Source organism: Numenius arquata, chromosome 2, assembly GCF_964106895.1.
Source record: "Numenius arquata chromosome 2, bNumArq3.hap1.1, whole genome shotgun sequence".
Lineage (NCBI taxonomy): Eukaryota > Metazoa > Chordata > Aves > Charadriiformes > Scolopacidae > Numenius > Numenius arquata.
Window position 1 is genome coordinate 24,069,062 of NC_133577.1, and position 18,031 is coordinate 24,087,092.

The 18,031-nt window shown below is 41.9% G+C and overlaps 2 protein-coding genes and 1 non-coding gene across 3 annotated transcripts; all 3 read right to left on the reverse strand.

Annotated features, from left to right (window-relative positions):
• Positions 1 to 785: 785 nt before the first annotated feature.
• On the reverse strand, positions 786 to 9,703 carry TOMM20 (translocase of outer mitochondrial membrane 20). Its single transcript, XM_074168628.1, has 5 exons — positions 9,491 to 9,703; positions 4,327 to 4,373; positions 3,539 to 3,620; positions 3,105 to 3,247; positions 786 to 2,014 (listed from the first exon to the last, which is right to left on the reverse strand). Exons 1-5 carry the CDS (start codon positions 9,612 to 9,614, stop codon positions 1,970 to 1,972), a joined length of 441 nt encoding a protein of 146 aa, XP_074024729.1. The 5' UTR covers positions 9,615 to 9,703; the 3' UTR covers positions 786 to 1,969.
• On the reverse strand, positions 8,644 to 8,778 carry LOC141462700 (small nucleolar RNA SNORA14). The gene has a single exon (XR_012463215.1). It is a non-coding gene; the product is annotated as a small nucleolar RNA SNORA14 (small nucleolar RNA).
• A 1,138-nt stretch (positions 9,704 to 10,841) lies between the features above and the next one.
• Positions 10,842 to 17,947, reverse strand: RBM34 (RNA binding motif protein 34). Its single transcript, XM_074161523.1, has 10 exons — positions 17,753 to 17,947; positions 17,115 to 17,257; positions 15,809 to 16,028; positions 15,216 to 15,275; positions 14,619 to 14,662; positions 14,057 to 14,140; positions 13,786 to 13,849; positions 13,650 to 13,692; positions 11,936 to 12,054; positions 10,842 to 11,210 (listed from the first exon to the last, which is right to left on the reverse strand). The coding sequence occupies exons 1-10, from the start codon at positions 17,945 to 17,947 to the stop codon at positions 10,920 to 10,922; spliced, it is 1,263 nt and encodes a 420-aa protein (XP_074017624.1). The 3' UTR covers positions 10,842 to 10,919.
• Between the last annotated feature and the right edge of the window lie 84 nt (positions 17,948 to 18,031).

The following is an 18,031-nucleotide window of genomic DNA, read 5'->3' on the forward strand; positions in this document are numbered from 1 at the left end:
AATTCTTACTTTTTACTTTGAAGGGTTAGAAAAGAAAAGAAAAACTCCTCCAAAAATCCTCATTGTACTGATTAAAAATAAAACCTTCCAGAATTTCACAGGATTTTTATTAAGTATTCTAGGTGCAGAATAACTTTGTCCCTCTAAAATAAATGAAAAGGAAAAGAGCAAACCAGCCATTGTAACCTGAAGATTATGGCTACGAAGTTTTACTTTTACCTTATGCTACCTGAACAATGCAAGCACAAAAAATAGTCTTAAACTACAACCAGCTGTTCAGGAATTTTTTGTTTGTACCAGCCGTTAACTTCAGTATTTGTCACATTACAGAAAGATTCAATAGCACCTTAAATCTTGCAAAATTGTGTTTTCAACGGGCTAAGAGGGAAATATGTCTTCCATGGTAAACCATCTAAGCAGACTGACTCAGGAAGAGCGATTTCTACTCCCAAACTCGGGTATTTGACTGGCAGGTGACCATGAACTATTCACTTCACCTCAAAAATTCTGTGTAAGGCAAATTCTGAAATTCATTGAGACCTATTGGCTTGGAAGAATCTGCCTTTACAGAAACTTACAGCAGGCTGAAATGAGATAAATGGGAACGTTGGCTGAAGTGCTCTCACAGTATGTCACTTCTACTTGGACTACGTCAGCTACTACCTTACTACCAATGTATCAACATCATTAGCACAAACTTTCAGCCGGTCTGAAAGACGGACACCTCGAAGCATTCTCCTGCTTTCTTCTCCTTAAGTTAAAACAGAAGTCACCACACCAAAAATATAAAGCTACATTTTTAATTGTTTCTTCTGCCACCTGAGTGGTGATAGCACAAAACCAGAGAACAGTAGAAGCCAATCTGGTCTGACATTTAGAACATCCTATCCACGGAAAACCTGCTTTCAGAAGTCACTTCCACTACTCACTTGAGTCTGTACATTATTTGCCTCCTTTTCACTGGCAAAGGAAAACTTACCTAAATTCAAGTTTACAGTATCACATCACACCAAAATTTTACAACACTTTTCCAATTCCATTAGCTTTAGCTAGTTTAGCCTGGGGATATCATCATCTTACCTTATTAGCGCCATTTTTTTAAGGCAAATGCCAAAGACTGTTAACAACCATTTTCTACAGTCTTGAAGAATAGAGACTGAAACGTTAGCTGCCTGTCCTGCAAAAACGTTTTAAGCTTTCCAAAAAAACAACTTTTGTGCTCTCACAATCTGCCCCAGGTTCTACTCCAAACAGCTTTATTTCAGACACCTGCATTAACAGAGCTTTCATGTTTGACAGATACAGTTTTGACTTGCATCACTTTAGATGTTATTGTTCCTGACAGAAATGGATTTGTCGTTCTTTCTGCAGCCAGCCATCTATTACCATTCTGATTTGCATCTCTTTCTAAGGCGACTGGTTACTGTTTAAATGATCATGTCTATTTTCTCAGGAAACGACGTAAGGTTTTAAACTTAATTAAATGCATTGGAAGACCCGTCATAACATTAAAAATAAATTTTAATGTTAAGTCATTTTTTAGATCATTTGCTCTGACACCCAAATTTTCTGAAATTTAAAGTAGTACTATAGGTACACACAAGTGCAGATAAATCTTTATTGCCATAACTTTGTTTTTTCAAAAATGAGCATTGGGCTTTTAATAGGTCGTAGTTTTATGTCTTTATATGTACAACATTACAACTGCATATTTTAATAATAATGAAGTTAGTGATACTTTGATAACTCAACACAGTGTATTTATAAAATGAATTCTTATCAAAATACACTTTTCACTGGGATAATAAATAAAATCCTGCGAAACCCACCTACACAAAGTTAATTTTAACTCTGGTAGAACCCGATGTGGTACACAGTCCATTAACTACTATGTTTGCCCCTTTATCCCCCTAGTGATGCTCATCTTCTGGGGTAAGAAAACATTTTTCCCCCATGTTGTGGTGTGACCTCATTCAACATCATCTTCAGCCAAGCACTGTGCACTTACAATTCTCTGTAAGAAGGAGAAAAACTCATTCACAATTACATAAAATTGACAGTAGGCAACTGATTATCAAGCAATGTAATTTTACACTGAACATTAAGCAGTGTAATTACTGATCAAACTGATTAATGTTAAAAATGGTAATCTATTAGACATAATTTCTGCGGAACTGACTTCAAAAGCTTAGGTACTGTGCAACGTCTAACAAAGCCAAAGTCAGATAAATAATATCCTGTCAGCCTCAAATGATGATCTCTGTGTGTTTTTTGGCACTGTCCTCTAAGGAAACATTTCTGCAGCACTGTTTCCCCAGACCTTTACATCTTGTGTACCTGACACTTTTTAGCATTTCTACTAATTATGTGAACCTTAAACAAAACCTAAGTTGTAAAGAGAGCTCACTAATGCACAGCACTCAGTCTCTGCTTTACGTGAGGTAATACCATTAGGGAGTACCCTTGAATTTCCAAGAACATAAAACATATTTCACGATCAACTTGCCTGCTAGCATATTACCAATGTTACCTGCACATTATTCAGGCTAAAAAGGGAGGGCATTTTATACACAGAGCTACAAACACTTTTATTATCAGGGAAACCTCCAAGCTTCCCAAATGGTCATGTGACCTGGTGCTAGTTAACAATTTGTGTTTATAGCTAGCAAAACCAACAGATTAATTCTAATGGACTTCTATAGCACTTACAGACACTTGTAGTAATATTATTAAAACAGAATAAAATTCAAGACTTAGTGCAAGAAAGTTACCACTTCTCTGATCCCCCAACTTGTATTTGGGAAAGAGCGGACCCACTTACAGTATCAGAGCTGCGGTCAGGCGTCTCTACATCAGAAGAGCTCAGCATACCCTATGCATGAGGCAAATTTTGCATTTCTATTTTACCCTGTTTGCTATTAATGCTACACGGTATTTTTCATATACACTTTTTAATGTTTGGGATGAAAATAAAAGCTTCTTTTAATCTAATGGAACATATACAAAAAATACATTACAAAAAGCAATACTCAGGACTGATGTAGTGGATAAGAGAAGTAATTAAATTATTTTCAAACCAAAACAACAGGGAACGTTTCACATACCTGGCTTATTGTAGGGAGCTTAGTTAGAAGCATTTGAAACACTGGTGGTGGAAGTGTCTGCTGTAGAACTTGTAGCAGCTGCTGTGGCTGTCCACACACAGCAATGGCATTGGTCAAGTGATCAACACCTTTCTCATATTCACCTGTATGAGAAATCATAATGTTTTGAAAACAACCTTCTTCCACACTGTAAGTATTTACATAAAACATCCATCAACGGTGGATTAAATTACTAAGAATCAATCCACACTTTTTTTCCTCCTCTCTTGCTGGATCTTCTGAACACAGAAGGTTAGAAACAAGTAAACGATTTTCCTAGGTGAATTTGACTCCCCAAAAGATACTAGTATATAAAAATCATCATCTAGCAAAGGTAGAGAATTATTTTACCCTTCAAAAATAAAAAAATAAAATAAAATAAAAAAATCTATTACCTTGAGCTAGTAGTTCCTCGCCAAGCTGAATTTCCTCAAGGAAAAACTTCTGCACTGCTTCAGCATCTTTCAAATCAGGCAACTACAACACACACAGTAAAACTGAAGTTGGCCCTTAAACATCAGTTAATAAACAGAAGTTAAAAGAAAACTTTCTCAACTGAAATCAAACACATACACAACCATACTGTTACACAGATTTAAAATGTCACCGCTAAGTTAAATGTACACAGAATATTTTTGAAAATCAGACTGGGGGCTCGTATCATTGCATCACAAATCTGTAGAGAGACAGAGCCTGAAATACCTCTACTAAGTTTACTAAGTACACAGTTTTGTAGCAAATACAAACTCTAAGGTCTGTTACGTTTATCACAAGTATATATCTTACAATTGGTTAAGATAGATTTATCTTTTCTTCCAGGATCCACTGGTGATAAGGAAAGAGAAAATAAATGCTTATAGCAAAAAAACTATCAAGTTCAGTTATAGGTGTATGCCATCAATGATTTTTAAGTCTGAAAAGTCCTTGCACATACTACGAAGAGGAAAACACTATCAAGTCACACAGTAAATTATGTACTTTCTAGTTTAAGGCCTCTACCTGACACAAAAAAAGGAACAACCATTTCATATGGTTATCTGCGAGCATTAAAAAAACCTAAAGACTGCATATTTGCAGAAGTGTTTCCAATGCTGGAATCAAAACAGATCTTTAAACAAATCTTACCAATAATACAAATGAAGCATCTTTCAAAATAGCACTGCATTATTGAACACAGAATTACCTTGGAAAGCCCTGCTCTTTCTTTGGCAAGCTTCTGTTTCTTCCTTCCTGCAAGAAGAAAAACATCTTACATTTTTAATCTGCTATTAAAAACCCCTTCATATTACAGTTCAAAACCATGAACAAATCAAAGTTACGTTCAGAAGAAGAAACCAGTAATGTATTCCAAATATTGAAGACTGAACGCAGGACCGCAACCCACTCCCAGCAACAGAATCTGATTGAGAGGTCTGAGGAAGGCTGCCAGTAGCATACCAACCCAAAATGGCAATTCTTTCCCTGCTGGCTATGGTAAATGCCAACTGTGCAGCACCTGCAGCAGAGCATCCACCTCATGCACTAGAGGCATGAAGAAGGAAAGAGAATCAGAGAAATATGGGATTTCTCTATATGATGTCTAACAGTGATAAGCCACAGAAGAACTGCCCACAAGTCAAGGCTAATTTTGAACTATATGGTGCACCACCCACAGGAACTTTAGCAGGTCACAGTACTTAAGTGTACCTTCCCAGCCGTTCTATAGCAAACACTTGGGAAATAGTTAAATAGGTGGCAGTATCTCATCATCCCATGGCAAGAGCAGTATTAAGGCATACCTTTCTGAAATCTGAGGAAAGCAAGTATTTACAGATGGAACAAACATTTACAGATTTAATTGCCCAACCTAAAGGCATAAATAAAGTTGGTCTGCAACGTAAAGTTGTACCACTCCAGCAAAACTATTGTGATTAAAATGATATGTAGCTTGCTTTTAATGCAGTTAGGCAGGTATAAAGATATTTCATAGTAGCACCTATTCATACAAGAAAGAATAATTATATTAATACCAGTGATTTCATAGAATTTCCTTAGAATAATCATTTTTGTAAGTCATCAGTTCATCAACTGAAATAGTTACACCAATATAACTTTTAAATACAGCCTATGGTTAAACAACTATACTGTTACTATTTGTTCTCAGTGCCTACTGAGTGAATATCTATGTTGTCAAAGAACAACTGCCCTGATTTTTATTTTGAGACAATTTTACAAGCTAGAACTACTTCCAAATATGACTAGCAGTTTTAACAGCAATGTGTTAAAAATTTGCGATTGTCTGCATTATGAAGACATTCAGGACTACTATTTCCTAGTAGTGACAATGCAACAGCTGAAATTTATGGACAAGATCAAGTGTTCCTTATATAAAGGGAGTTCACATTCTAACTACACAGATCAGCCTTTTGCCTTCTACAATACCTTAATAACCCATAGCACCCGAACTTCTACAACCTATTGACCTGTGTACGTTATTTTACAACATCATATACAGAAGAATGTGTCATACAGAAATGTAGTATAGTATAATTTTACCATTATGGTTGTTTCCAATCATCTCTTGAAAGCTGGTGCCTTCAATTAGCTCACTCCAAGTTTTCTGAAGCATTAAATTGCACAAAACTTTAAAGTTTGCACTACTATGCAAACCAGTTTTGCTAATACATAAAATCCTAAAGATTAAACAAAAATGGAGGGAAAAAAATAGTATCTGAAATGTTTCACTGTCAAAACAAGCCACATTGCAACTGTAGTGCATTCACTGAAAACATCAATGAAAATTACAAAGAGCAAGAGCTTAACATTTGTACATTGTTTTCAGGCGAAAATTACGTTTTCTCGGTGTGACCATGACATCTCCTAAAACATGACAACAGGTATTACTAGGTTAAGCATTCAGAGATAAAGAAAAAAAAAAATCACACTGGTAACTGTAACTACGTAATAAAAGATTTTGACCACTGATCACACACATATGAAATCGTATACTTTAACCTGAAAATAGTAAGGGAATGTGAAGAATCACCAAGATTTTAAAACCGAATACTGATCTACAGAATCTTCCAAGTCTGATTATCATGCAATTTTTCTTCCTCTTCTTAATACGTTTTTACAGTTTTACTTCAAAAGTCCACTAGCTAAAACAATTACAAAAAACAAATAGCTCTAAAGGATATTTAAGAATTCTTCCCATAGTGGTTGGTATCACTAGTTTTAAAATATCTTTGCAACAACACCCAAAAATTACATTTGTGATGTACCAAGCAAAAAGCAATGGCTTGGGGACGGACCAAAAAATCAAACCTAAAACCCCCAAAAATATTTCATTTTCCCTCAGGGACCTCCGAGAAAATTAAGAACTTCCCTCTTTTCTAAAGACATCACATTTATAAAAGGGGAAAGGTAATCTTTCATAGAAGGAATCTTAATTAACACAGAAATGCATGTGCATCCATCCAAGACAGAAAGCTAAACCGCAGCTCTCAAACTGCACGTGACTTGCAGGTCCTTCAGGCACAGCTCTTGTACACGGGCAGTAAGTTTCAAATGTGAACCAATGGATAACCTGACAGGCTGGCATGGCTTGCAAAAAATCCCTGAGTTGCCCCAGCAGCTTCACAGCCAGTCCCACCAAGGAGCAGAATGACCAAAAAGCCGTTTGCATCCTCAGCTGCCATGGGTGAAGTCTATCTACTGCTCTCCTCTCACCCAGCTGCCCAGGCAGAGGGTGCTCTGAGGCAGAGCTCAGCACGGGCAGAAAACTCTGGCTGTCTCTGAAGGAAGAGATCAGTGTCTGTACTTGCATATAGAGCAGTTCTGGTTTATACATTCAAGAACACGAATAGAAAAAAAAAAATGTATCTTGAAATATAGCTGTGGAACCTAAGTAGCTCCAGATGTTCATAGCTCTGCTATCTTTTGGTCCCAAGATTAAATACGCTCATGTCCTCAAACTAGCAACACCAAACCTTAAAAAAACCCTCAAAACCCGCTAAATAAAGAAAATCAAGACATCTGGAAAACCAAAGTCCAGCAGTTCTTCAAGTCTCCCAGCAAATCACAACTTTTTTTTTCCTGAAACCTGAATTTGGCCACCTTGTTTTTATGATGGGCCTTTGCATTGTAAACTTTGGTTTCCTAAAACAACCCAAAGAGATGTACAGAGTAAGTTGGGATGGCAAAAAAAAAATTGCTTTTTCATTTCTCAGCATGTGCTTGACCAAATATAACAGGCAATCCACTGACATATTGGATCGCCTGTCCTTCCCAAATTTTGGTGATATCACATCACGGAGTCTGAAAAACAAACTTATCCTAAAAATGACACTGGAGAAGATCTGCTGTAAAGGTGGTTTCTACAAGTTTTTCATCAAATACCCCTACTGTTGCCAAGAAACAGTGTATCTTCATCTAAAGAACTGCAACTGGCTGCTGCATTGGACCTTTTTTGGTGAAATATTTTACATCCCAAGCCTTACTCTCCAACAGTAAAAATGCTGTAATAATCAGATCACTGGCATCACTACAGAAGCATCCATATTATAGAATCAGTTACACTACTACAAAAAAAAAAAAAAAACAAACAACAAATTTCTTAATATTATCTAAAACCCTTCTACTAAGAGTAGTCCAGTGTATCATGTCTAAGGATCATAAGTCATACAGTGATGTCCTCCAAATGACAACAGCCATTCCCTATCAGAGCACAATGGATTTTTTCCACTTTAAAGAAAATGTTAATTCTTAACCACAGCAAGCCGACCTTGAGAGCATTACAGGAGAGAAGCTCCAACAATGAAAACAATGGGATGCAAAAATCATTTTCAGTCCTTCTGCAAAAATCTTATGTAACCCAGTATTTTCTCCACTACATATTTAACATCATGAAAAGAACATGGCTGATTCTGCAGCCCAAAATCAAGTTTGCTTCCGCAAGACAAGCACATACCAGTTTACCGTACTAAAAATTCCCTATGAGTGACTTGCACTGCAGGGCAAAAGGTACTTGGAAGATACACAAAAAGTATGTGTCTGAGATCTTACATACATGACCAAGGGCCTGGAGATGAAGTATTCAAAAGACATAATTTGCTGTGGAAGAGCTTACAGAAAGCGGAATTAATACGCCGTTAAGCATCAACACTGGTCACCCAACAAATTCAATCCATTAAGGCAGAATCAAAGCATTTAAGTTACTTTTAAACACCATCAGGTAAATATTAATTTTTAACCCATCTAGTTATTGACTCTTCCATCCACAAAACTGCTGATCATGCTACGTTTACTTGCTGTGAAAGTTTGCCTTAATGGTAATTTCTTACCTTCAGATTAGTTATCAAAGGAACACTATATCTATTCCCATCATAGAAACAACGCAGCACAACAAATATCAGCTTATTTCTCGTGATTAATTTGAGTACCTCGGGTGAATTTGAGTACCTCGAGTACTCACACTTAGAGTTTTATGTAACACCTTCCCTAATTATTAAGATATTTAAATAAATGTTGAAGACGTGAAATAATGAAGAGCCACGGGAAAAGAGCTCTGCATTTTGGATTAATCACCAGTTTTCTCTGGCATTCAGTCTTATCCTGGAAGCTAATAGCAGAGCTGCCAGGAGGGTTAAGAATGCAGCAGATGAAATACCTGAGGGCTGCTACCGCAGCAACAATTTCCCTATAAGAGCCTGCGGTGCTTTATCTGACAGCCTTCCAAAATCAAAAAAATTAACGTCACTGTGTAAATGCAGTGGCGATAACACTATGGCTGAGGGTGTCGGATAGCTACATTTTAAAAACGAGAGGGAGGCGATTTATTCCCAAGTCAAGCTTCTGATGCAGAAACCCCAGGTTACCCAGTAACTACACAAACTGCAGAAAACATCCCCCGACAAGACGCCCCATCCCCCGCTTTAGGTAAAGAGACGAGGAGAGGCCACAAGCAGCGGGGGCTCGGGGCCCGCCCCGCACAAGCACACCGGGGCGAATGCCGCCCGCCAGCCCCCGGCCCGGCCCGGCCGGCCCCGCCGCAGCCTCCAGGCCTTTCTCGGCGTCCTTCCCGCTCCGTGCCCGCGGCAAGGCGGGCTGAGGCGGGGGCTGACGGCCGTTCCCCCGCAGGGAGGGGGCCGGGCAGGCCGCTCCCCGCCCCGGGGTGGCCGGGGAGAATGGGGGCGGGGGGAGACGGGTCCGAGCCTCGGCTGGGCCCGGGAGCGGGAGGGCGCTGCGGAGGCGCCACGTGCCTGCCGGGCGTGGGATGGGGGAGCAGGGGGGCGGCCGCTGGACGGCGGCCGCCGTAAGGGACGGGGACGGTGAGGAGAGAGGGGAGCGGGCGGCCCCGAGACACTCACGTTCCCGCAGCCGGTTCTTGAAATTGGGGTCGCTCCGTCTCTTGCGGTCGAAGTAGATGCAGTAGCCGATGAAAAGGGCGCCACAAAGGCCCGCCGCGATGGCGCTGGTCTTGCCCACCATCATGGTGCCCGGCGCCGAGGGGAAGCTCTGCTCCGCTCCGCTCCCGTCCCGTCCCGTCGCCGCCGCCCCCCGCCCGCCCCCTCCCTCCCTCCCGCCGCGCGGCCGGCGCCGAGCTCCGCAGGCACCTTGGGGCGAGCGGGCAGACAGAAAGGACCCCGCCGCACTTCCGCTGGCGTCATCAGCCAGCGGCGGCAGAGGGCGCCTTCTCCACTGCCTGCGGGGAAAGCCGGCCGCCCCCGCGGGCTGCATGCGCTAGCGGGCCGCGCTCGCCTCCCCGCCGCGGCCTCGCGCCCCCTCAAGTACCGCGGTTCTCCGTCACCCAAAGTCACAGAAAGGTTAGAGTTGGAAGGGACCTTAAAGATCATCGAGTTCCAACCCCCTGCCGTGGGCAGGGACACCTCCACTAGAGCAGATTGCTCAAAGCCCCATCCGGCCTGGCCTTAAACGCTTCCAGGGATGGGGCATCCACAACTTCCCTGGGCAACCTGTTCCAGTGCCTCGCCACCCTCACAGTAAAGAATTTCTTTCTGGTATCCAATTTAAATCTACCCCTCTTCCAATTTAAAACGATTACCCCTCGTCCTATCGCTACGCTCCCTGGTAAAGAGTCCCTCCCCAGCTCTCCTGTAGCCCCCCCTTCAGGTTCTGAAAGGCTGCCATAAGGTCTCCCCTGAGCCTTCTCTTCCCCAGACTGAACAACCCCAGCTCTCTCAGCCTGTCTTCGTAGGAGAGGAGCTGCAGGCCTCTGATCATCTTCACGGCTCTTCTCTCCAACAGGTTCATGTCCTTCTCATGTTGGGGGCCCCAGAGCTGGAGGCAGTACTCCAGGTGGGGTCTCAGCAGAGCTGAGAAGAGGAGCAGAATCACCTCTCTCAACAGGCTGGCCAGGCTTCTTTTGATGCAGCCCAGCATACAGCTGCACTCTTGTAAACAGCAGCTTAACATTTAAAAAAAAACCCACCAAACTATTAAGGTAACGATATGCATCATGACAGGCCAAGCCTGCAGACAAGCCACCCCTTCTGTAGCCGTGTTGAGTAATTCCACACCACTCCAGAAGAAAGAATTGCGTTACCCTCCATCTGGCTTTGGCCAGACGAGATCCAGCCCTGGAACATGGCAACAAACACGGGCAGCATTGGCACTGCCAGCGGGGTACAGGCATGCACCTCATCCTGCCTCCAGGAGAAGCCAAACACTCTGGAGCAAACACTGAGAACAACTACAGCTGTATTAGCAAACAAAATTTATGACAGAAAACTCCTATATACATCAATCTTTATACGAATAATGAACACTGTTACACGTTTAATTTTTATCAAAAGACTTTTTGTTTTTCCCAGCTTTATTTCTGGGAATAGTTTTTAGTCTTTTTGGTTTGGTTCTCTTCTTTAACGGGTTCGCTTTTTCACCAACAAATGAATCATTAGTGCACCTCTTGTTTTTTAATGTGGTAGCAGCTCTGTCCTTCGGAGCACGAGACTGATTGTGACTTTTCTGTGGTGCTTTCCACTTCTCTCCACACCGCTTCACTCGTATTTTTCTTCCCATCAGAACAGAGTCGTTGAGCTTCAGAGCAAGATGTACAGCATCCGTATTCTACAAGAACAGACATTCAGTTTAAAAGCAGCGTTACTTCCAATTGATTGCTTTCAAATAAATAGTTGCCTTTCTTCAATTTTTGGAAGCAAGATTTTACGACAGAGTGCTCAAACTGCTCTATTTATTGAATGACACAACATCTCTGCTCTGCTCAGAAACACGGGCACACCCACATTGCCCACGCATCGAGGCACAGATACTTGAAAACGGGTTACAAAACAGCTTATGTGAGACATAAAAGACAGAGGCAGAGAGATGAAGGAGAAAACCGGAAAAAGAAATTATTGGGCTGCCGGAAACAAACTAAGGAAGATGAGGCTGGGAGACTGCCATGAGAAAGTAAGCTGTACTGAACCTGAAACAGGGGAATTCTGCAGGAAAGAATTCCACTCATATTTTGACTCATAAGAAATGGGAGGACATTGCAGTTATACCAAGCAAACTCATCTGTCCCTCCTTTAAGTCTCTCCCTTAAAGTTAATTTCTTTCACCCCCATGTTTTACAGCTTTTCTTTGTATCTGCTTCCACAGAACCAGTCTTCCAAGCTGCTATTTTAACATACACAACAATGTAATTACATTAAATTACATTTAATGTCATACAAATAAGAAAAAATTACTAAAATAAAAAAAAAATTAAAAATATTAAAGGCTATGAAGGCAAATCTCAATTCAGGTTTTGAAGACTTCCCATTGTCCCGAAGCACGCCATTCATACGTACCTCGAAGAGAACGTAGCCGAAGCCTTTACCCAAGCCAGTCATCCTGTCTCTCACAATTCGCACTGCTACTACACCTCCACAGACAGAAAAGTGTTCTCGCACAGGATCATCGCTGATGTCTGCAGGCAAGCACAATGCTTCAGTCAGACACAGCCTTAGAAGCCTGGCCCAAATCCAAGTATTTTATATTCGCCACCAAGTCAGGTACACAAACATATGTACTTAAATATATAAATGAAGATATATTAGTGGTTCACAAAAATTTCAGCAAGTTAGCCCTTTATAAAGTCTGCATTGTTATTTACCTTGACAGTCACCGATTCCCTAGCTTTGAAGAGCACACCATAAATCACAAAGAAGAATAAAAGCATAAATGAAATTATTTGAAAAATTTATTTTGGTATTTGGTTTGAACATAGTGGAATTAAGATTACTGCTACATTTCTGTACTTCCTCCTTATGCCAGAATCTCTCTCTAAGAATTAACGCTGATGATAATGAGCTGGAGCTGGCAGTTCTTGAAGTCTAGTACTCATTGGCTGAACACTGAATTTTAGCTGAATGGGGGAGAAAGGACTTAAGAGTTTCCAACGACAGTTGCTACTCGATTACTCTGATAATGGCTGGATGTGTGAAGCTTTGTCAGTCTCACACCTATGCGAACAGACAAGTGTGAGGTACCAACACAAAAATACAGGCTATTCTCTTCTCTGTAAAGGTACGCCTCATACTATGGTGCATTCCCTTAGACAGACATCATGTGCTAAGATGGGGAAGCTGAACTTAATAGGACAGGTTTAATTACAGCTGTAGGACTTAGAAGTGCTGAGGAAGGTTCCAGCTGCTGAAGTGATTTTCAGAGCACTGCAAATGTCCAAACTGCTTTTTCTGCAGGATCCACAGACACAACATACAGTACTGACACAAGCTCTACGCCACGGGCATTAGTAACATCACCTCAACCAGATTTGTCACCTACCTAGGTTTTTTCCGACAGGTCAAGTTTTAGGCTGAAGCCTAAAGCCTGTTTGTTTCAGCATTACTGTCAGCAGTACCTGACAGCGGCTCTGCGTCAGGCCACGGGCACAGGCCATGCCTCCATCCTGCGTATCTACGCATCCACACCACCACCCCCATGCAAGATGCTCATCCCAAGCACCCCGACTCCATTAATACCCTCACATGGACCACACCTGACGACGATCCCTCCATCTACTCTCAAGCAGATGAATATTCATCAAGCACTGACCTCAGCCGTACAGTCAGCACCTCCACACGGGAAACAACCGGCTGCCGACAGCACTCACCCTGTGGCTCACAGAGAGCATCACAATGAGAAGCCACCACTGTGTATCACTTGGAAGTAGTTCACAAGAAGGTACCAGTACACATTTAACAGCTCAGAAAGCTACAGCTTATGCAGTTTAGCCATATTTACTTAAAAAAATCCAAGTGACAACAGGAACTAAAAGTGCTTGCAGTTCTAGCTACAACAAAGAAAACAATTAATCTGCCGAACCTGCCAAAAACTCACAACCAACCCCTCTTGGTGTTTCAGTTAAAAGATAAAATTGCTATTTAAAAAATGAATTCCAGCAAGATATTTAGCTACCTGAACATGCTACCTTAAACACCAATAAATAAACCCGAATGTCAACATATTCCATAAATATTAAGTAATGATGCGATGCATAACAATCCATTTTAGACTTACCATACGAGAGGTTTCCCAAGAATACAGATCGCTTATTGTCATGCTAAAGAAAACAAGAGAAACACCACAGAAAGTTATTTCTTACAGAAACAAACAAAAACAGAAAAGGGGTTTTCTAGTCACACATCTTACTTACCAAACTGTTTTTTGATGCAATGTCAACCCTGATGTGAAATCCACTAGCAAATTCTGTTCCATTTCTTTTGTAGCCAAAAGCAGAAAGTTTTAAAAACAAAATGACTGTTATTTAATTTACAACGTCACTGCATAGTGTTATTCCAAAAGCAAATTTACTCTTTTAAGTTTGAAAAAACATTTTATTCTGATTCAAGCAAAAGAGAGGAGGTAGTTTAACTTTTAACACTCTGTAAATCTAACAGGGAATGAGGAACAAGACTGAGACTTACTCGTTTAGAGCCTTAATGGCATCACATTCTTCCTTAAAAACAACATAAGCGTTAATGAACTTCGCGTTAGGGTGCACCTTGTGCCTGAAACGTGAAAGAGACACGTGTTGTTTAAATCATTCTGGTGTTGTGCAATGCACAAGCACTTCTTGTGAAACACATTTATGCCTCCTCTTGTTTTGTGCACAGGAACAACTCCACTTCTCCGAAAGGCCAAACTAGACCCTTGTGTCCAAGGGAGTCTCACTGTGCATCTTACACAATCTGCATATGCACCCCGACCAAGCTCCCTCAACTCATAAATACATCCAAAGGAGTTAAAGACCATTAGCGTCTTCCTCCTTCCTAAAATATAGTAAATACAACCTGAAATAGCAAATTACGTTACTAGTATACCGGGCACATAACTATGCACTTGTCAAGAAAACTTACATACACACAAAGGTAATTACAAAAGTCAAAGAAACACAAAAAATTAATATAGCCAAATATCTAACAACCATCACTAAAAAAATATTTTTGCCTTGAAAAATAAAGCACAAAATTCACAAGAGGAACCTACTTTATTGCTGCTAACTTTTTGGACAAAGCATCTTCTGCTGGAACCTTTAAGATAAAAAGAGCTTTAGTTGAGCGAGCCTGCTGTCAATTTACCTCAAATATTTGTTTTTGAAGACAAAAGAGGAATTCAAACATGTACCATTCCCACCCAAAGCAATGTGGCCAGTACAGTGAGCAAACAATGTAACTGGCTATTCCTAGAGATGATCTAGAAAGACCTCAGAATTAGATAGCTTCCTTTGACTTCATCGTTGCGTTTCTTGTGTTCCAAGACCACTATCTTCAACTATTTTACAGAGTACACTGATGTGCAATCAATGTGTCTTTGCTACTACCATTTAAAAACAGGTAAGTAATACCTTAGCTAAACGAGCAATAATAAAAACACTCTTCTTAACAGAGAAAACACAGCTGTGATAGTATCAACTGCTGCTACAGGAAGAGTAAAACACGATGAAAGGGAAGATGCGCTTGTGGTGCCTCTGTGGTAAAATCTCCAAGGTTTTTTCTAATGGAAAAAATACACACCCAAACCTGCTTCATAACCAATGAATACTACCCTATAAGATCAGAAACATAATTAGAGGAAATAACCTACCAAAGACCGGAATCGAATGGATTTAATTTGTCCATACTTTTTAAAAAGAGATCTCAGCGCCTAAACAAAAGATATGACAAATATTCAATACATTTCTGCATCCTGGTGATAACAATTAATGTTGAATATTTATTAGAAAGATTTTAACATTATTTTTATTTTACTTATACAAAGTCCATTAAAGGGCTACTAAAAACATGCAAGTAATTTATAACTGTTTCTGTGTTTCTTGTGGCAGCTTCTTATTCTACAGATTACCAAAACTGAATTCATACCCCCTACTAAGAAAGTATAAATTTAATGTATTTTATACAACAATCAAAAGTCTTATTTACATTCAAAACACTGAAAAATAAACTAACCAGTTCTACTAAAGAAACAGCAACTGCATCCACTGCTGCAAAAAAGCCTAACTCCAGTAAAACAAAAGAGATCGCCTCTAACGGCTTTTGACAATGAGCGTTATTTCCTACCTTCCCAAAAGGCAGTTTTAGTCACAAATACGTGTGACTTCACAGCTAAAAACATCCCCTCAAATTAAGGGCTGCTGTAATTCTTTTAATTCCTTTAGCTGACAGAATCCACTCACGTACCTGAACAGTACAGCTGACAGGCAAGTTTCCAACAAACACTGTTCTTCTGTCGACCGTTTCATCAGCCACCTGTTTTTTCTTTTGTTGTTTGACAGTAGCACCTGTATCTGAATTAACAACGCTTTTGGTGACGGCACGAGAAGCCCCTTTTTTTTGCTTCACTTTGTTTTGAAACAGTTTTTGCTTCTCCTCTTCATCTGCCCGCTCCAAAGCGCTCTCTCTTACCAGAAAAAGACAAGCAAATTATAATTGATGAGGAAAAAACAGTGCTCTTGAGGTTAACGAATTGAAGCCTCCAAGACAAATACTTTAACTTACGTTTTAAATAATGTCTAACATAAAATTTCAAATACTATTTTGTTATGCATTAAACAAACACACATGACCATTCCGTAACATGAAAAACTATTTTCTGTTCCCAGGACACTGCATTCGCTATTTAGTAGGCGCAATAAAGAAAAAATTCAGAAATAAATCATTTGATACCCTCTGAAATTGAAGGGTGGGGGGAGATTAGTCTTCGCAGGCTAGAACTTAGGAGAGATTTAATTCTTCCCAGTATCCAGGGCACTGGCCACAGACAATCCTTTGGGACCCACCCGTACACTAGCAAATCTCTATCCAAACTTGCCATAACAGCACACGCAATAAGCAGAGGTGAAAAAGCCTCCGGAAGGTGATAGACACCAAAACAAAAGTCTCACAGGCACGGAAGATGCAACAACACACAGTGCCAGAGGGGGGATATGGTGGTGTTACCCTCGAGCCGCAACCAAGCGGACTTTGTTACCCAAACTTCACGGCACAGAGACCAGCTTCCTGCCTGCACCACCAGCATCTTGGCCCAGCCCTGCACGTTGAAGGGAACGGACAGTGCAGCAGAGCAGCTCTGTGTCGCAGCAGAAGGTGAGTGTGTGAGGACAAGCCCCTCTGCCTGGTGTCCTGCTGAAACCACCCCTGCTCCCCTGACTGCAGCTCGGCTGGATAAAGCCAACCACAGCCAGGAAGCACCACCCTGCCCCAGAGACAACTTTGTGTCCAAGCCTACAGCCTCTCCACCTGTTAGCTCTCCAACAGGGGACTTGCACCTCATGGACCTAGAACTTCAAGCAGCTGGAAGTATTTACTACCTTCTGGGGAAAACTACAGAACATTTTCACAACCTTCTTAAAAACAATCATCTTAAACACAAGGTTCAAGAGGAATAGTAGAATAGAACTTTATTGTTTCACTGAACACAAAATCTTATGATTAATCTAGGCATTATTTCTTTAAAATCTTACTATAAAGAGGTATCATTACTCACCTGCTTCCCAAGTTCTTCTGTGCTTTTGAAAGTTCTTTCTTTCTGGCTTTCTTTGCTTTTACAGGAGGCTCCTGTATGACAGGTGAGCTCTGGTCTTCTGACACTTTCTCGACTTCTTCTGTACGCTTTCTTTTCTTATTTTCCTTTAAAAAAAAAACAAAACCAACCCCACAAAATTAAAGAAACGCCCTGCAATTTTATATATATTCTTCACAGTGAGGGTGACAGAGCCCTGGAACAGGCTGCCCAGGGAGGTTGTGGAGTCCCCTTCTCTGGAGATTTTCAAGACCCGCCTGGATGCAGTCCTGAGTAACATGCTCTGACATGCTGTAGGCAATCCTGCTTCAGCAGGGGAGTTGGACTAGATGATCTTTATGGTCCCTTCCAACTCTAAAAATTCAGTGAAATATTGCAATTTGTTTGCAGCGCCACTCACAGAAGCCAGCGGCGGGAAGGCGCGGTGCTCAGACACCCGGGCCTGCTGCTCGCCTCCCGCTGTCCCCTCCCTCCCCACGGCAACCCCCAGCCCCGCGGGGACGCCACGGCGGGAAAGGCGGGAGGGAACCGCTCCGCCGCCCCCAGCACCCGCCGACCGGGCCCTCGGGGGCAGAGCGCCCGCCAACCGCCGCGGCACTTACCCCCCTCACGGCCACCAGGACCGGCGGGGCGGCGGCGGCGCTGAAGAGGCGGGCGAGGGGCGCGGCGGCCGCCCCGCCCGGCCCAAGGCTGTCCGCCACCTGCCCCACCGCGTAGCCCTCCCCGCCGCGCCCCCGCGCTTCCGCCGCCGGGCCCTGCGCTTCCCGCCGCTCCGCCGCCCGCCGCCGGGACCCCATGGCCGCTCTGGGGCTGAGGGGGAACGGACTCGCGCCGCGTCACTTCCGGCGCGCCCGGCGCCGCTGGAGGAGGGCGGTGCTGGG

Bases quoted from the DNA above. Each gene is read 5' to 3' on its own strand.
- TOMM20 (XM_074168628.1), bottom strand. From the start codon at position 9,614: ATGATGGTGGGCAAGACCAGCGCCATCGCGGCGGGCCTTTGTGGCGCC. The intron at 4,374-9,490 runs GTGAGTGTCTCG...TTCTTCTTGCAG, and splicing joins CAAGAACCGGCTGCGGGAAC to GAAGGAAGAAACAGAAGCTT. The intron at 3,248-3,538 runs GTAATAGATTTT...TTTCTCATACAG, and splicing joins CGAGGAACTACTAGCTCAAG to GTGAATATGAGAAAGGTGTT.
- RBM34 (XM_074161523.1), bottom strand. From the start codon at position 17,947: ATGGGGTCCCGGCGGCGGGCGGCGGAGCGGCGGGAAGCGCAGGGCCCG. The intron at 14,663-15,215 runs GTAGGTTATTTC...TTTATCTTAAAG, and splicing joins CCATTCGATTCCGGTCTTTG to GTTCCAGCAGAAGATGCTTT. The intron at 12,055-13,649 runs GTAAGTCTAAAA...GCTTGCCTGCAG, and splicing joins CTTGGGAAACCTCTCGTATG to ACATCAGCGATGATCCTGTG.